At 34.0% G+C, this 20,129-nt stretch overlaps 1 protein-coding gene across 6 annotated transcripts in view; it reads left to right on the forward strand.

The window, feature by feature from the left end:
• The window catches only part of LOC140435145 (unconventional myosin-IXb-like), a 143,018-nt gene that overhangs the window by 114,093 nt on the left and 8,796 nt on the right, over positions 1–20,129 (forward strand). For 5 of the 6 annotated variants that reach the window (XM_072523882.1, XM_072523880.1, XM_072523884.1 and 2 more), the window contains 8 exons: positions 663–793; positions 905–1,045; positions 4,827–5,013; positions 11,110–11,363; positions 12,838–13,128; positions 15,194–15,536; positions 18,258–18,644; positions 19,066–19,638. In XM_072523882.1, the coding sequence (XP_072379983.1) occupies positions 663–793; positions 905–1,045; positions 4,827–5,013; positions 11,110–11,363; positions 12,838–13,128; positions 15,194–15,536; positions 18,258–18,644; positions 19,066–19,638 (2,307 nt within the window). The remainder of the gene's footprint in view (positions 1–662; positions 794–904; positions 1,046–4,826; positions 5,014–11,109; positions 11,364–12,837; positions 13,129–15,193; positions 15,537–18,257; positions 18,645–19,065; positions 19,639–20,129) is intronic. The other variant, XM_072523883.1, reaches the window with a different exon arrangement.

Raw genomic sequence — 20,129 nt, forward strand, 5'->3', positions numbered from 1 at the left:
TCGAACTCGCATATACCAGCGTATAAACCAAACATGTAAGAAATTTGCCAATTAGACATGACACTAACGTATTTCAAAATTGGTAGTTCTCGGTCATACAGTGATTTATTGTAATTATTATTTTGAAATACAAAACCCTAAAATAGTTATGAACATTTAATAAATAATACAAAACATATCACATAAATAATAATATTAATATATATTATATTATATATATAATATAGATAATATTAAATATATATACAAAAGGAACATTTTTATTCCCGATAGAGAAAGAGAGAGAAAATATATCTTCTGTCTCTCTCTTACTCACATTTTACCTATGTAATGATTTCACCGATTCACTCCCGTGCAAATTTCCAACGTCGACCGCGCGTATACAAGTATAACTTCAAAAATAACCTAATAACCATCATTGTAGCTTTCCTTGATGATGCCTATGAAACTAGGCGAAATATATTGGATAATGTAAAAAGAGTAATACCTTGTCTATCAGCTGTGTACCCAATTATTTCCCTGATTTGAATTTAAATTTGAGTCGGCTGTTATCAATCAATTTTCTATATATTTTTTCTATTAACAGAATATAAAAAAAACAGTAATCGTAAAGTGTTAGACAAGATAAGTTTTGTGTCTATATTTTTCCATTTCTTTTCCAGATTGTTAGTGCACTTCCTGCTCATCTCCAAATAAAACATGGAAGCTCAGACGAGGCATTCATTAGTAAAGATTCTAGTCTTGAAGAAGTACGTGCAGATCAAATCGATAGAAAACTGTTGGATTCTGATGAGTAAGTGCCATTTGTATTACCCATATTCCTTCATATGGATGATTTTATTTAATATACACATTATTTGTTGTTGCGTGTCAAGTTTTTATATATTTTTTTTTTACTTAACAGGAGCAGTGGTATACCGGAGGATGACATTGATACTACTTCGCACGGAAAAATAAGTTTAAGGTCGACCGTTTCACTACCGAGCGTGTCAACTCAACAACCTGCTTATTATCATCATTATCTCAATAACTCGGGAAATTACAGGTAATGACCTATTTTATTTTATTATAAGTGATATTTTACAAACTAACAAAGATTATTATTACAGACGGGAATGTTGAAATTTGTATTCATATTTTTGTGAATTTTAATAAATTAAAAAAAGAATTTCAAATATTCTGTTGATCAATAAATTATTTTTGTTAATTACAAAAACATATATTTAATGACACAATAAGTGATTCTGTGAATAGTCAACATTTTTGCGGTAAAATATTTGTTTTATCGCTGTTTATAATTCGAGGATTGTTTAATGATTAAATACTATGTCAAAGAAAACACATTTGATTTTCAACCTACTCACTCAAAATGTATTTTAAAACGATATTCTAATTCATCAGTGCCTATAGTGGGTAAGTTAAAGAAACAACTAGTTACTGTAGTGATTACCTTGAAATTTGACTAGCTACTACCACCTGGCTATTTTTAAGTTAGAAAACATGCTCTTTGGGGACTCATGGGACAAAACTTTTTTCAAAAAATTTCTTCAAAAAAACATCTAAAAGACAGAACAGCAGACTTCTCCAAGCTGTCTGCCGCTTTAACTCTATCCATCTAGATACTTAAACCCGTACCATGAACACAATCTTTTAATGTGTTTAGATGTTTTTTAAAGAGATTAAAAAAATTATTATTTTTACAATAACTGACTACAATACAATAGATCGACCGTCAAGAGATCATCAATAGATTGATCCTAACATATACTTTTAATAGTATTGTAACGTAAGAAAACTCTTTACCTATGTATACAAATAATATAGCCCCTTTTGCTCGTGTCGGGAAGATTTTGTGTGTGGTTCTTTCAAAAATCATATAAATATATCAGCTATTTGTATTATATTTAAAATAACGAATTGGGCACCATCCTTTAATAGTTTACTCCTGTAAAGAAACGAGCTCAGACAAAGAAATAAAATGAAAATTTTTAAAAAAGCTAACTTCTATTATTTTGTAACGAACAAAACGTTATTAAAAGATTCTAGGAGAATTACGTCATTCCGGAAAAGAAATAAACAGTCTCTGTTTACATATTAAATTACAAATGAGAAGTGTTTATACGAAACTAAACTTAAAATCACTTAGTAAGAAAACAAACATTTTATATCTTTTTATTAGATTTATGAATGAGAAATACGTATATGAAAAGAAATCATACTTTATCCCAAATTTCGAAACTCGTTCACATAAAAAATTCTATTATATAGAAGATATTTATATATTATGTAGATATTTATGTAAGTAAAAGACCAATAATAAATCACATCACTCCTATTTAGCTCATAGGTAATCTTTACTGTTCAATAAAAAAAATATAAAATAGGTACAACCTGAATCATTCAAATGCTTTTGTGGCTTGTAAAAAGGATATAATTTTTAGCAACTAGGTACTCAGGCTGGGATTTCAGAACGTTGAAACTTGATATCTACCATAAAAATATATAGGATTGGGCAGCTAAGCTAACAGGATATTCCACAAAAGGCACTTTACCAAATAACGGTAATTCTTCGAATTGTTGAGGGTGTCATGTAATGGCGGCCAACTATACATTCTGGTTTTAGAACACATACCATAAATCCATAGCTATTTAGATAACCTGGGGCCAATAAACATAGTTCTGGCAACTATTAGCGCTCCCGTTAAGGATCTAAAATAAATATTTATTTGAAATATAAAAGAATTTTTCGGCCTACCTCGTCAAGACACCACTTAAACAAAATTTCGCCTGTATGCTGGACGTTCAGAGACAGAAAAGAGAGATGAAATGCCGGGAGGTTAAGAACGCTCGAAGTATAATGAAATTTAATCATATATCTCTTAATATTCTCAAAAAAATGTGTTACTTCCTAATAATTGAAATAACAAAATTTAATCATATAGGTAATCTTAATATAAATTGTCTAAATAAAATATTTACGCACTCACTTTTGAAATTCGTGAACCTCTGTGCCTTAACCCTCGCACGAGGTCAAATTCCATTCTTACCTCATTGGCTTTAAGACAATGAAGAAAGAAGATTGATGACATTTTGACACAGGGTGGCTCCGTAAGTAGCCTGGCATTGAACTGCATAAAACTACAGAGGTGGTGACATTGATGAGCATGGCTACTGAATGCCAGCCTCAGCAAAAGAAACCTAGGAAGATAGGAAACATTTTTCTATATTTTATGTTTTATTGAATGACAAAGAATTAAAATTTCCGTAAAAAATGCGAATTCTCGGTTATACCACCGTACCTAAAAAAACTAATTATTTAACGTCACCAGCCATCGCAACAACAAAAATAATAAAGCATCTGTAAAATTCCATGTGAACATTTTTATTAGTTACTTGGGGGAAATAAAGTACAGCTGTGTCAATAATACATGAGAATAGTTTGAGAATAAAACCTAGTCACAGCCTACGAGGTATTATAATCAAAATACAGTACAGTCAGTATTTTAAGGGCTAGGAAAATGAAACGCTACAATGTGGGGAGAACAAGAAGATTGTTTTTGGTTATATTAGTCAATTGGATCAAAATTTGCGCCATAAATGGATTCATCATTCATATCCATAATAATGAAAGTCTGTGGATTAGTGTGGATGCAGAGAATACATAACAGCTGGTAAAGGAGCTAGTAAAAGGTCATTAAAAAAATCGTTTGCAAGGTCCCCAATTTAAAAGCAAAAATAGAAGACTAATGTCTGAACGGTTAGAAATAAAGCCGGAATTAGATGAACTGCCGACCACATTTCAAACGTCAAACGGCCAACGTTTCTATTTGGCCTGTGTTGCTATATGGCGCCGAGACCTGGACTTTGAAGGCTGATGCGATCAATCGCCTAGAGGAGTTTGAGATGCAGTTGCATAGCAGAATGCTCCGAATACCCTGGACTATTAAATAGAGCAAATACCGTTCTTGGTGAAGACCGATATAGACTCGATTAACAAAAAACCGATAACAACTCACCAATGTTAGGGAGACCTAATGTAGCACCGAAAGAAGAAGATTATTAACAGAGTGCCCATCAGGAGCAAAGACTTCGTTGTTTGTTACGTGCTCAAAAGATTAGATCTTCAGGATTCTCCTATGTACCCAAAATGCATATGATTCCAGTTTTTGGCAGTAGTCAACGGATTTAAGGTATTCTTAGGACCGCTTCCATTCCGTAGAGTTGTGTCATCGCCTCATTTCAGGTCTCTTATGCAGTTTACCTTCCTCAATTTTTTAAAATTTGTCCGTGCTTTTTCTAGTCCTATTTTAATTTCTCTGTAAAATATTATCAAACAAAATTATCAATTTTTTTACAACATATTTTTTTTATACACTCACTGCCCTCGTATTTATTCCCTATCGTCAATGAACGATCGACATTCACGATAACAATCTTCAAAAATTTCTAATAGTAATCGTTTATTATATTATTTTCGGGCACGTTCAAAATCTTTATTTTTCACTTTAGTCGCCGTAATTATCCGTAACGGTCATAGCAATCTGTATTTCTGCGTTTTATTTTAATATAACTTTAGTTTGAACACGTTGTGCACTTAATTATTTTGATAAATAACAGTTCTGCATATTTTTTCTTAAAGTATTATAGAAATAATGCTGTGCAAGTATAAATATTATTACTAAAGGTCTCACAATTTCAAAATATTGTTAAAGATCTCGATTTTAATTTTAATTTAACATCATATTTGTTACTCGGACAATAAAAGAAACTTGTACCAGTCAGCAACCTTTTGGAAGTTCGTTAAAAAATCGTTTTTAAATGTTCAGGTATGAAGACTTAAAACCGGAAAAGATAACTTTAGAAGTGATACGAAAGAAGACTCCCAAATCGCACCAAACTATCGACTATTCGGATTTGGATTACACTCCTCAGCGGAAAGGCAGTGGAGATTCGTTAAGTTCTCAAAGGAGCCTGGAGTCTCAACAAAGTTCGGATTCTCATTCAAGCGTAACAGTAAGTAATTTTTATATTGAGAATATTTTTATCAATTATATCCACTTATATACATTTTTAAATACTTTTGATGTTATAAAAAAACAATCGTTTGTCGATTTTTGCACTTGATCGTGTATAAGTTACAACAACCAAATTGTGTATAAATAGTTTATTGCTTTTAAATATTGAATAATCACTTAGGCATCACACTTTAAGAATAGTTCTTTCTGTGGAATTCCGAATGCACCTCTTTCTGACAACAGATCCAAATTTATATGAGAAGATATTAGCCAAGGAGGGGGTTTATCATCTTGTTAGGATAGATTTCGAGGACTTCAAGGTTTAATTCATTTATGATTCGTCTACATCTTTCATAAAACGGAATGAGGGTTTTTGCGTGCTGAATATTCGAGGAGCGAATGGTTTGTTGACATTGAAAAGAGTACCGCTTCGCTACATATGAGAGTATTTTGAATTTTTAGTGAAACTGTTTGTTAATAGATGCTGTAAATAGCTATTTTGGACGTCATGATATTTGCTGTCGTTATGACTAGAGAGGTCTTCTATAGCAAGGAAAGCAAATCACCAAACCACGGCTATTCTTTTGAGTTAAGACGAAGTTTTACGGTATTGTGTTCCGAGTTACATTCTCCATGGTGTATGTTAATCGTTAATTCTGCAAGGTTATGAAAGACGGTGCATATCTTCATCATCATCATCATCAGTGGTGCTACAGCTCTAGTTGAGCCTTGACCTTCCCCAGTCTATTTCGCCAGTCGTTTCTGTTCATCGCCAACCGTTGCCAATTTGCCGCGCCGATTTTCCTTGCGTCCTCGTCCACACCGTCCCTCCATCTCAGTCGTGGTCTGCCTCTACTCCTATTTCCCACTGGGACCGATAATAGAGTTCGTCTGGGTGGGTAATTTTCATTTGCTCTTGACACATGTCCAGCCCATATAAGCCTACCTATTTTTATGAAGGATATTACATCTCTACCATTTACTATTTTTTTATACTTCTCGTACAATTCGAAATTATATCGCCTTCTCCAAATACCATTCTCACAGAATGCGCCCACTATTCTTCTTAGTATCCTCCTTTCGAAGACGAGCAGAAGATTTGCGTCTGTTTTGGAGATGGTCCATGTTTCTGACCCATATGTCAGCACTGATAGGATGAGTGTTCTATATATTATTAGTTTGGTTTTCTGGCTTAAATTTCTGTTTTTTAGCTGCTTGCTTAGTCCAAAATAACATTTGTTTGCTAGCAGTACCCTCCGTTTTACCTCTTCAGATGTGTCATTATCGTTTGTTATGAGAGAACCCAAATATGTAAACTTATTTACTACCTCAAAATTATATTGGTCTATACTGAAGTTTTCTTCGGCGTTTCTAGCTCTATCTCTGTTATTTGGAATAGATGCTAACATTTTGGTTTTTTCCTCGTTTATTTTAAGGCCCATATTTTGTGCGGCTGTCAAGAAGGTGGAAGTCATCTCTTTAAGTCCTCGTGTAGTACGTGCGATCAAATCCAGATCGTCAGCGTAAGCCATAATCTGCGTTGATTTATTAAAGATTGTTCCCCTATTGTGTAACTCGGCATCTCTTACAGTCTTTTCTAACGCTATATTAAAGAGAAGGCACGCCAGCGCGTCTCCCTGCCTTAACTCTGCATATGTTTCAAACGCTTGTGACATATCGCCTTGTATTTGCACTCTGCAGATCACTTTACTCATAGTTGTTTTTACGAGCCTTATTGGTGCATATCTTATTTTTAATAATACTTTTATCAGAATAACACAGAATTTTCTGGGTTTATTGGTATGGGATTAAATAAAATATTTTATTATTGCTTAAAATTTTCGACGAGTTGGCATTTTCATGGAACATTTTACACTACACATGTAAATGATTTAGAAACAGATTGATTGATTGATTCTGCCAGTGTGTTCGCCTTGCTTTTTTATGTAGTATTTTTTTAAATCGGAAATCGAATGATTGCTTGCCATGAGTTCGCTCTGAAAAAGCCGAGAGGCTGAAATATGCATATCAGCGAATGGTGGAACGCTGTAACGAAATCAAACTTAAACCGTCTTTTTTATTTTTAATATTCTTTGGATGTCAATGTACGATCCAAAGTTACTTCCAGGTATTTAAGGGAAGTGCAGTGTTCAAAGGTTTCATTTCATCGTTGAATGTTCAGTTTTCTGGAAGCGTCACTGGTACGAAGGAGCATACCTCAGTTTTTCTGGTGTTTGGCTTAAGATAGTTTGATTCGTAGTATGTTGTCATTTTATTTAAGGCTTCAGTTAATGTTGTCTTCACTAAGATAATTTGATTCATAGTATGTTGTCATTATGTAGTATGTTGTTGTATTACGCAGTATGTTGTTATATTACGCAATATGTTGTTGTATTTAAGGCTTAAGTTAATGTTGTCTCCACTTTGGCAAAAGATTTTTTAATTTGCAACAATAGATGTATCGTCTGCATATATGAAAGTCCTAGTATCTACCGGTACTAGTATTTACTGGCACTCTATCTAAAGTGAGGTCCTTGTCTACCTTTCTAGTATTGTTCCCATGGTCGCCAATATATATTATGCTCCATGTTCCAAATTTGATCATTTTGTCGAATGTTATAGCCTGTAATTCGCATTTTAAAACTAACCACGTTATCTGTAAGTACTCTTAATTTTGTTACTTTTCTAACCCATTCGTTTCATTTTTTATCCATAAATTTATAGTAAGATTTGCTTTTTTATTGATCTTTGTGCTTTTCGATTTTATCCATATTTATTTTTGTAAATTCTATTGGACTATAAGTGAACAAGGTTGGGTCTTCGGTATTTTCTTCGAGCTACTACGATATGTCATAATGTCGCTGAATCATAAACTGGAGCTGGATACCCATTCATGCTTTTTAGATGCATCGTCCTCTATGAATCCAGTTAAAGATATAGTTTATGACAGAAACTTTGAGTTAAGATTGTGTTTTGTCTGATAGTTTTGTCTTCACTATTTAATTCGTCATGCATCAGTTTTATATTAATTTTTCTATTAACTATCAGAATTATATCACAGATATGTCTGTCAGTGTATCACAGATGATTCAGGTATTGTTTATTGTAATAAATATGCCATGAATTATAATTATCTTGTTCCTCCCAGCTAATTGTTATTCATGATTTGTCTTATTTGAGTGATGAGTTCTGTTAGTATTGGAATATTTAAGGTCGGTCTTAAATACTAGTTTTGAGTTTAGTAGTGATTTATTAGAGTGATATCAGGACATCCTACGATTCTGTAGAATTTATCATGGTAAATCAAAATCTAATAATTAACATAGCGACTGATAGCTAAAAAGGGTAAAAAAATTCTTGAGGTAATTATTTTGAATAAAATATATCTCTTAATATTTCCAAACATTAGTAAATATATTAATACATATTCAATAGTAAATGACAGCAAAGAAATTGGAATACGAAATAGGGAAAAAACGGAAACAAAAAAATTCGATCGCTGCAGGTATCTATAAATATTATAAAACCGGAAATTCATTAAAATACTAAATACATAATTGAAATATTACTCATATTAAGAATGCGTGCAGTAATTATTCCTAATGATGTTTAGAAGTCTTAATGTCTAGCATTCTGAAAACAACAACAATCATTAACAGATATTATCTTTTAATACAGTACAATAATTTCAAAAGAAGACTCCAATATGTTGAAATAGAAATATATGTGATTCTGTTATTATAATTTATTTTTTAATCAAAAATATATTCAAAATATACAGGGCGATTAACTAAGAATGGTTATTATTTTATGTCGAGGTTATAATATAGCAAGAATGTTAAATTACACAATTTTCAGAGTTTTATATTTTTTATTTTCATAAGTCTTGGAAAGTCTTGTCCAGTCCGTTGTCTCATGAATCTCATTTAGCTTTCTCTTTTCAGTTCGCGTCTTCCTTCTACTTTACTCTTTAAAATGAATTGGGATAGGTAGTATTTTTCATGTCCCAACAGATGTTCTAGATTATTTGCTTCTGTCTTTATGTAGTCGTTGTGGAGCTTCTTCATTTGACATTCTTGCTGTCCAAGATAATCGTTCCTCTCCTTAAGTCTCAACGATGCGGCGTCTAGCTTTTTCTGAATTTTCTTCATTCTTTTCTGTTCTAGCCATTTGTGTTACTTCTTGCCAATATTTGCCCTTATTTTCTGATATCTCTGCTTTGTCGCTGTTCCACTCTTTTATTGGTTTGGCCTTTCTGTTTTTGCTTGCTTGGTTAGCTTCCCACACTTTTTCACTTGCCTCTTACTGTCCATCGGTGTTATATGACCGAACCATGCTAATTTTTTTTTCTTTATTGTGTCAAGTAACAGTTTAATTTTAAGTATGTTTTTTATTTCTTCACTTCTGAGTTTTCTATTTGTAACATTGGCCTATATATTGTTTCATATACAGTAGACTCCCTCTATAACGAGAACTGAAATGGCAGGCTAATTACATCGTTATAAGCGGATCTCGTTATATCCAACAACAATAATACTGTGCATACATATGAATATGTAGTTTTCTAAAACATTAACTTTCTATAGTGAAGCCATTCGGAGAAATATAAGATGCTAATAAATATTGTTTGAATGGCGTTTTTAAAACAAAGTTGTTTAATTTTATTGTCAATGAAATGCATTAAAACAAAAAAGAGTTGTTTACTTTTACTGTCAATGATATACGTTAAAACAAAAAATCTGTATTCTGTAAATATATATAAAGCATATAAAGTTATTTTGTCATTTTTGGCTGCTTTAAATTGTCCAGTATTCTATCTATCATATTTTCTAAAGATGTGAAACAGTTTTATGCTTCTTCATTTGCGTTTTGTCATTGGATAAAGTTTCTGACAACCTTTAAAACACTTTCCACATCTTGTCTATTAGGACCCATATTATTAGGTGTCAATGGTCAACCCAATACAATGACACTTGTGAATCATAAATTTTACATTTCCGACTAAGAATCATAAATTGTAAGAAGTTTATTGCGGGCGGCCCGCAGTTAAAAAGGGTATTTATTTATAGCTACGGCCGGGCCAAAAAGTAAAAAACACGTTTTTCAATCTTTTTTTCTCTCGTTATAAGCAAATTTACCTCGCTATAAAGGGTTACAGTTCAATAGAAATTTCACGGGACATCTAATGTACCTCGTTATAAGCGAAACCTCGTAATAACCGTGTTCGTTATAGAGGGAGTATTGTATTGTCATCAATGGTCCTTGGCAGCGCTTCTTGTGATTGGCTCTGTATATGTATAGGTAGGAGGAGTCCTACTTGTCGGTCTTGTTGCCTGATTTATTGTTGTCTCCTTCAAAACCGTTTTCCATGTTATTGGAAGCCTTTGAACATCATCCCTTTGGTTTAAACTATTGATTCTCTGATTTCACGTTTTCTTCTAATTCCAAAGTTAGCATCGTCGTTTGATTCAGGTTTATTGTATGTCCTATATTTGAGACATGTGCAAGGGATGACGTTTTTCTCTTCTTTCGATGGGTTTTCGCTGTTCTTCTCGTTAACATGGATTCGATTGGTCTCTCCGGTTTGTCACAGTCCCAACATGGAATCTTGCATACTCCTTAATTTTCTAAAAGTATTCTTGTTTTTGCGAATGGTAAATAGTTGATATTTTTCTGTCAGTATTGAATATTGTTTCTATTTTGTATTTTCTTAGCACTCTCTCTATTTATATATACTTAATTCTATTAAGAACGATCTTTTTCGAAAATGTGTCAAAATTCCAGCTAACATGATAATGCTGAAAAATAATACACATATTGTTAACATATATAATTTTTAAATGTTGTTTTAATTACTGCTTAGGAAATAAAGTTTTCATAAGACAGAAATATTTAGAATGACAATAACATATCACACGAGGTATTTACTTTTGGAAAAAGTGTGCTTACTTTCATTTGTAGCAGTGCAATCATGGGTTAGATCTAAAACTTTCCATCTTTCCTTTGTAAATATTTGAGCCCATCATCAATTTAAAACAAATTATTGATTTAACATTTTTAATTTTTGATTATTATAAAAACTTAATTTTTAAAGAAATATCTTTGCAAGGTTCGAGAACTTCACAAACAGGAACAACCTCTACTGGACAAACAATGGTCATCTACCAGCACAACCAGTGATCCTTACTCGGAAAGCAGAGTCACACACTCGGCACCGCCTATAATTAGAGATCGATCTATGTGGGACAAAGAACCTGTTACACGAGACTACTACGTCAAAACACCTTTGACCAGAACTGAAGCTGTTAATTGTTGGGTACCACCGACTGTGGTTAGGAAAGATATAAGGTAAGCTCAAACTATCTTTGCTGTTTAGAATTATATAATTATATAATTATATAATTTGTCGGTAATGTATTAAGTTTATCAGGATAGACAAAGTCCTTTTTCTTCTTTACCTGCCATATCAGAATTATCCAACATTGCGCATAGGGTCGCATTAGAATTTAAAGTTTTAAACATGTAAAACCATATATTGATATCACCGCTACTATTTTAGTGTTAGCTTCAAGTACGAAAAGAGGGCATTGAGGGTGATCTGAACTAGATCGAAAACGTTACGTTATGCACCTGTAAATTTTAGACGACGCTTTTAAAAAAGTTTTAAATGAAATGTTTTATACCAAGATACAAATTTGAAGTGTTTCACTTCTGTATAAGTTATTAATAGAATACATAAAATCGGATCAAATGGATTTTGTTTTCGTAGGAAAATCGTGGGACGTTTTTTAGTGGTCTACCTCTTTCTCGTTTAGCACGTGCTTTTGTGGTGAATAACAATTTTAGGATATTAGTCTTCATTCTAGCTGCATGGCCAAGACATCTTGATATCTGTCTTTTAGTGATCATGATATTGCTGGTTGAGTTTACAGTTCCATAACCTTATTATTTGATCTCCTTAATTATTCAGTTATTATTTTCTATTTTTTATAGAAAAAAGTCGATCCTTTAATTTGGTGAGGTCCATCTGTGTGTCTATGCCCCGCCGATAATTAGTGCAGTCAAAACTGTAACAGGTACAACAAAACTGATTCGAATTTAGCAATAAAAGTATGTAGAGATTTACATCTAGTTTCAAGAAAACAAGAAAAACATGTTTACTCGTAAACTACTTGCTCGCCGTAGATAAAATATAGTATGCAACTCGTAATTAATCTTATGCTTTTACATCGAGAATACAATATGTTAAACGCTTTTTCTATGTCAACCATTCCATTTTTTTGTGTTAAAGTGCAGTGACCCATCCCTAATTGTCCCTATCACTAGGACTGTTGGTTATCCCCATACCTAATGTTGCTTATCCTCCATCCCTAATAATCTTGCTTATCCCATCCCTAATATTGCTACTTTGAGATGTAATGCCCGCTGATTTTTCTGTATCGTTTCATTCTATTCAGTAAAGTCCTTTTCAGCGACATCTCGCAACTATCCGCTATACAACATGAATTGTTTTGACTTTTTGACGACACCCTGTACATTACAAGAAGTGATAGACAGAAAGATGATCCGTCATAGTGTCTTTTTCGAAAGTATAGTCGAAAAGAAGACGTGATAGCTATAATATAACCTTATTATTTGATCTCCTCATTATTCACTTATTATTCGCTATTTTTTGTAGAAAAAAGTCGATCCTTTACTGCGTTTAAACGTTGTATATTTTGCTTTCACTTATGAATTTTTTTTGTCCATAAACTTTTATAACAGTGAACATTGCCGTCCCTTTCTACTATTCTTTTTATTTATATGCATCTTTCTATTCTAGGCATAGTGATTCGAAACATCTAAGAAGCTATCAACCAGTACGTAGGCCGAACAGGGAAAAATTTCTGCCCGATGATCGACCCGATGCCTATCCGTACGTTCAAACGCCTAATAAGTTGGAACAAATCCTGGGACGACCGGAGGCGCCTGCTAGAAATACGAGAAAGTCGAAGAGAGGGCATGTTAAAAGTTTGGGAGAGGAGGTTACAGATAGCCTTAGTTTAGATAAGAATGTCTTTTTGGGGACCATAGACGAATCTAAAGTGCATCCTGAGTTTATCATACAAGAGAGGTAAGGTTTTTCATTTAATTGTTACTATAAAAGTTTATGAGTTACAGTATTGTCCGAATTAATGGAATCATTGTGACATTTTTCAATATTCACAGTTGGCAACACTGTCCACACATTTACAACTGACCAATCATTGAAAACGTAACCTTACTTTTCTCTGCCTTTTATTCGAGGATGTTTTAGGATATTTCCCATTAAGTTTGTGTTGTTTTCGGTAATTAGTGAGTTTGTTTCGTTTAATTCCATCATGGATATTACGCCTAGGAAGCGTCAAAAGATTATCACGTTAAGTGGCACACTTCACAAAGGAAAATCGCAAGAACATGTGAAAGGTTAGAAAAATGCGGTAGAAAGAGAAAAACAACACCTTCGAAAGAGCAAATTGGACCCAAGAAAAACAAACCAAGAGCTCCAACAAAATCTAGCAGCATCAGGTGTAGTAATTTATGACTCAACTGTTCGGAAAAAGGCTTTTGGACAATGGTAGAAGGGCAATTCGTCCACAGAAAATACAGCTTCTAACTCAACGAATGAAGAGACAAAGGCTATTGTGGTCCAAAAATACTCTAATTCGACTGTAGACGACTGGAGAAAAGTCCTATTTACAGATGAAACTCACTTTATAGTTCAGGAACAGCGGTCGAAATTCGTCAGGAAGTCTGACAATGAAAACCTCACACCATCTCATATTGTTTAAACCGTAAAACATCCAGTCAAAAAAATGTTTTGGGGATCTTTTCATACATAGGGATTGGATCTTTGGTACCAATCGAAGGCATGATGAACAGCCAAAAATACAAATCCATGTTGGAATAGCATTTGGACACAGATCTCCCACAGTGTCATCCCCAAGGAGAAGCTATTCTTCAACAGGACTCTGCACTCTATCATAAATCAAAGCAAATGATGGAATTTTTCAAAAATCAGAAGATTAATGTTGTAGATTGGCTCGGTAATTCGTCAGGGCCATTTGCAAAGCTAGACTGCAAAGCAAAATCGACTGTACTACAAAAATAAAAATGATAGAAGTGGTCATTCAGGTTTGGTTTCGAGATGAAGGGATATCTGGAAACTGTTAGAAGCTAGTAGAATTTATACCAAAACGGGTAAAAGAAGTAATTGCAGCCAAATGGGGACATATTTTCTACTAAATGATGTAAGTTTACGTTTATAGTTTTGTCAAAATGTAGTTTTTTTCATTAAAACAGCCTATGATTACATTAATTCGCACAGTACTGTATATGTATGTGACACGTGAAATTCTATGGTGTTGTTAATTAGGTAATTTTTTTTCGCTGACTTCATTACATCTGCTCTTATTTTTGCACTTCAACTAGTGGAATAAAAAAGAAAGAACAACGAGAACTCGCTCTGTGAGATAATCGTCACACTCTAGACCTTTTCTGTTGCGAGAATGGCTAAAAATTCGATGGAAGGTATTTTTGATACATATAAACCAAAACTGCAAACTGAGCTAAACGAAAAACTGAATCCTCATGCACCCTGTTTCCTTTTTATCAGATTAAATAGATTTAATAATGTTTTTATTAGTATTATTTATAATTTAAATGTTCAGTATTCCACACTAACATTAGAGTAATAAGTAAATAAATGATTTGGTCCTTATGTTTATTCAGTCTTTTATTAAAGATATTTTCAGATCTTTCAGTATGATTTGATTACCTTCTGTGAGTATTTTTGCAGTAAATGTATTTTTCATTTCATCAAAGTAAAAGTCAACATTTTATACCTCAAGTTGTTATTTATGGTATCCTAATCTATGGTGATCTTTGTTCTATTGTAATATTTATTTGAAGTGATTAATAATTTACATAAAAATATTTTAGTTTCAACTAGCTAATATTTAGTTAATCATATAAATATAGCAAATAAATTTAGTAGAAACTACTTGCTTTATGTTCACCTAAGAAGTTAATATCAATTCAAGTCTGATTATTCCAATATTTGTTGAAGATTACTGTTATTACCTTGTCTCGTGTGTCTGAAAGTCATTGAAGTTGTATCAATGTACATGTTTTAATAAATGCCATTTTTTTTTTTAAAGAAATTCGACAGATGGTGGAACTAAACAAAGCCTAACGCCGAAACGCCAACGCCAGAATTTGCCGCAACTCGACCTCAGGCGAAGGAACAGCGATCCGGCTACGAAAGCCGTCATCTCTGATCATCCCGGCGGCCTGGATGCTAGTCCATCGATAAAAACAAATGATTACAAGTACGACGTAAATGCCCTCTCTATCGCCGGTCACTCCTTCAGAAAAATACCTAGAATATCTAAGGATGATCTGTGTATGTTCTGTAATACCGAGCTAGATGCCTTCTACACGCCAGGATATAAATGCACGAATTGCAAGAAACAGTTTCATACTAAGTGTATTCAAAACAAAGTAAGTCTGTTTTAAATAACTAAAGAAATATTTTATAAATATTTTTCCAATGTATATGCAAGTACTTTGTAGTGTTCCAGTTTTGTGCAAGTCTCTCGCAAATTCTACCGTTTACACCTAATTTTCTGTGTAGTTCTCTAGCCGTCTCTCACTTTTATCAATTATCTACTAAAAAACATTTTCAAGCTAGTGAAATTCCTGTCTCATACTTTCTCTTTATAATTCAATTCTTCTACAAATTTCCGATGAATATTTTTAACAGTGGGAACTTGTTGTCCAGTAAGATGAAAATTGTATATCTTTCTGCTTAATATACCTTGGTCACATCCATGTAATTTAATTTTGGACGATTTTTCGTGTCGTTTGTTGGGTATTTGAAATCATAATATCCCTCTTTCTTCCATTATGAGTGTCACCACCTTCTTTGACAATTTTTTCACACTGGATAAACTGACACCTGCAAACCTGTATCCGTTTAATTTATTTGATTCAATTACTTGACATCTTATACAACAATAAATCTTTGTATATTTTGTTGGTAGTCGAGAATATTCAGAATACTTCTTTACAAAAAAAACATAATATAATAGATATAATTATTATATATTAACAACTATTCGACGATTTTATCTGGCAATGTCGCAAAACTACAATTTTACATCGACGCAGTACTCACCACACTCTTGTATATCTTTCTTTTCAGTCCTTCCCTGATTTTTCGGTCACAGAATGCCCAGCTCATTATGTTTCAGTAAAACCAACCAACCAGTATATTGTGGGCAATTGTTCGATCTAGTGTTCCATTTTCCGTTATGTACAAGCCAAGTTATTTAAATTCCCCTACTCGCCTAGTTTTTCCTCAAGTAATGTTCCCTACCATTCCCGTTCTCCAACATTTCTTTGTTCTCCTCTACTAACACGATCTCATCCGCAAAGAGCATTGACCAATAGATCCCCTCTCTTACTTGCTCTGTCAGTACATCCATAACAAGATTAAGCAGTACTGCCTCACCATTCTTCATCTTATCTAAATCCTGAACAACCCTATCTTTCGCTCTCCCCGGTATTATATTTTCATCTGGGGTCCTACATCCTCTGTCTCTCCTCTGCTCTTCTTCATTTAGCAACTTTCTAAATTACTTATACCATATTTCAATATCGGATTTTAACTCTCCTCCATCCGCACTTTTAATCTAACGCATGTGAGTTAAGTACTTTGTTGACTTATCCTTTGCTTTAGCAATTCTGTATAACATTTTTATTCCATCGGGTGTTTCCAACTCTTTATACAGTTTTGCAGACGATCATTCCGTAGCAGTAGCTACAGTGTACTTTGCTACCTTGTATGTATCCTTATCTTCTACTCTTTTAGACCTGCTATACCTCTTTCTTCTCCCTAACTTTCTGTCTTCCATCACCAGGACATTTCTAGGACTTCATCCTTCCATCACCATGTTTCTGTTTTCCTAGGAGGCCCTTTACCAGATATTTTTCCTAGCACTTCCTCTCCCAATCGTACCACAACTTTGCTGTTGGCCTCCTACCAGTCATTTACTGTATCTTTTTTGAAGACTTTGTTGAAGACTTCTTCCATATCTGTATCCTTCTTACATCACTTTACTTTCTGATTTTCTACTTGCTTTTCTTTCCGCCTTACCTTTATCTCCGTATCCACTACCAACGGTCGGTGTTGACTAACCACACACTCACCTTTTATCACTTTACAGTCAGTTGGTAACGTCTTTTAGCTAGCTTCTTTTACACAGCACAGAACCTATCTGACTTTCCCTTCCACCGCTACTATAGTTAACATACTGGTCTTCAGTCTTCATAAAGAACATATTAATTTAATCACAGCCAAATCCCATGCTACTGCAAAGTCGATCATATTATTTCCTTCATCATTTCTTATTCCCATCCCCCCAACCTCCATAAACTCTTTCTATTCCCGCTCTTACTTTGCCAATATGTCCATTCAAATCACCTCCAATAAAACACTTTTCGTCTACAGGAATCTCAAGCATCACGCAATCAAGTCCACTCCAAAATTCTTCCTTTTCCCGTTCTTCACACCCTACGTGTGGAGCGTAGGGACATATGATACTGGTATCGTCTGTATTCAGTTGTAAACTCATTATTCTATCACTTCTTCTGGTTACCTTTACTAGATATTCCTTCCACTCGTTGTTCAAAATAATATGCACTCCATTTCTGCTAAGACTGTTCATTCTACTGTATATTTACGTGCATCCATCTCCAAGATCTCTCGATTTATTATCTTACCGAGTTTCTTGCACACAAAGTACAAAAATCCTTCTCCTCTGCATGAAATCGGAGAGCTTTCTTCCTTTACCTGTCATACTCTCAAGGTTGACAGTTGCAATTCTCAGGACTAGCTTCTTTGGCCTCTTCCGTCCTCTAAAGGGTAACTAGCTCACTTTTCGCTGTGGTCAGGCGAAGTCGTAAAACTGCATTCCGTATACTCAATCTACCCAGTCATTACCAGAGACGGAGTTTCATTCAGCTCGTCAATTCCGGAAAATTATTATTTTCACAACTCCACCATATCTTTTTAATAAAATAAAGTTTCGTACTGATGTACATATTAACATAAGACACATGAAATAAAAACACCCTTTTTATCCATTATCATCGTACACAGCAATACAAGCGTTGCTTTGCATGTAATCTAAAAGTTGTCATCATTTAATTTTCTTTTAGGTTTTTGAGATGCCCTGCGAACAACGGCCCAATGCTGAGATCCGTTCCGGACGCCGAAAACACCGGAAGCACTCCCGAACGCCCTACGATCTGCGCAAGCCAGATGAGAGTAAGTTCAGTCTGACGGGAACGTCTGAGTTTATGGACAGAACTGATCAAATCATAACCGGAGCCGAAGAACTTACTCTTATGCAGCAGTTCATAACCGATAAAATCATGAAAATGGAGTCTGTGGGCGGAAAGAACAGTGACGTCGACAAACTGTTCAAACAGGCTTTAAGGGAGTTTAAGGATAATCTGGTGCAGATTTATAGCAATGCAACGAAGCATAATAGTTTAGAGACGTGCAATATTAAGTACAAGGATCTCATTCTGGTTTTTAATCAGGTAAGTGATGCTTCAAAATATCATTTTCTTAAGATTAATCACGTCTAGTTTGGTGGTTATGTTTGGTGGTTATAATCAATTATTAAAGAGGAAAAAACTAAGCCGATGTACTGTGTCTCAAATACACTGACCTTGCTGTATTTGTATTGTGATAATAGTTATAGATTTTTAGTAAAAATGTCCATATATTTCTATATTTCCTCTTTATTTCATCCATCGCAGTATTAAACGTCCCCGAAAATGTTCTGTGCCATGTAGTATCGGATCCAAAGCGAAATATTATCCTGTTCAAATCACAACTCGCTTTAATATTTTTTTTTTTTTGGAATTAAAAAAAACAAACATAAAAATCAATAAAAAATTAAAGAATTAACCATTTAAATTTAAAATCTCCCTTTAAAATAACTATTTATTTTTTTAGGCGATGCAAACGGTCTGCCAGCGAGAACAAAAATCCAACGATGCAGCGGATTTCCCTGTAACGATGGGTGTCAATGCGTTCCGAGGTTTCATGGACGAATTTATGTCATCTCGAGCCGAAGAAAAGCCTTCGAAATCCAAAAGGAAAAAAGAGAAAAAACGAAAATTAGAGATGCACAAACACAACGGCCATACCTTCCTATTAACCATCATCAATATTCCTACTGCGTGCGAGATCTGCAGTTCGTTCTTCATGTGGCCCATAGAACGTGGTTTAGTATGTCAAAGTTGCAAGATGACGTGTCACAAAAAGTGCTACCTCAACGCAAACCAGTGTCTAAAAGAAGCAGGATTACAAGGTGAAACGAAGAAAGTCTTCGGAGTGCCTCTGGTCACATTAGTCACGGAGGATAGCAAGATACCCTTAGTTATAGAAAGATTGCTTAGTACGATCGAATTACATGGCTTATATGCAGAAGGAATTTATAGAAAATCGGGTGTTAGTTCCAAGATTAAAGAATTAAAAAATAGATTGGATGAGAATCCAGAGGAAGTAGAGTTCGAGAGGTATCAGGTAAGTGTGACCAATAATTTTTTTTATTATTAATATACAGGGTGACAATTGGCAATAGGACAATTTTGAACTAAATGGTACACAAGAAATTTGCAAGAAAATACTATTTCGTTAACATCAAAATGAATCTTATATTATGCCATTTATAATCTAATTAAGTATGGAAAATAATGTCATCAAGATGGTGACCATCACGTTGGATGCAGTTTTCGATGCTTTCTTGAAAGAGATCCTAGATTATGAAATCCTCCCTAACACGCTCTAACATCGCTCGATCAATAGTCATACCCCCATAGAAAAAAATCACAAATCGACAGGTCAGGAGACCTTGGAGGCCACGGCAAATCTCCGAAACATAAGTTGTTCTGGGAACAGTTGGCGGAGAATATTCATTGAAGAATGGGCAGTATGTGCCGTGGCACTATCCTGCTGAAACCTGATTAATGCTGATTAATGTTTAGCTCAATTGCATGTTTTCGGGCGGACCGTGT

This window comes from Diabrotica undecimpunctata, chromosome 2, assembly GCF_040954645.1.
Source record: "Diabrotica undecimpunctata isolate CICGRU chromosome 2, icDiaUnde3, whole genome shotgun sequence".
Lineage (NCBI taxonomy): Eukaryota > Metazoa > Arthropoda > Insecta > Coleoptera > Chrysomelidae > Diabrotica > Diabrotica undecimpunctata.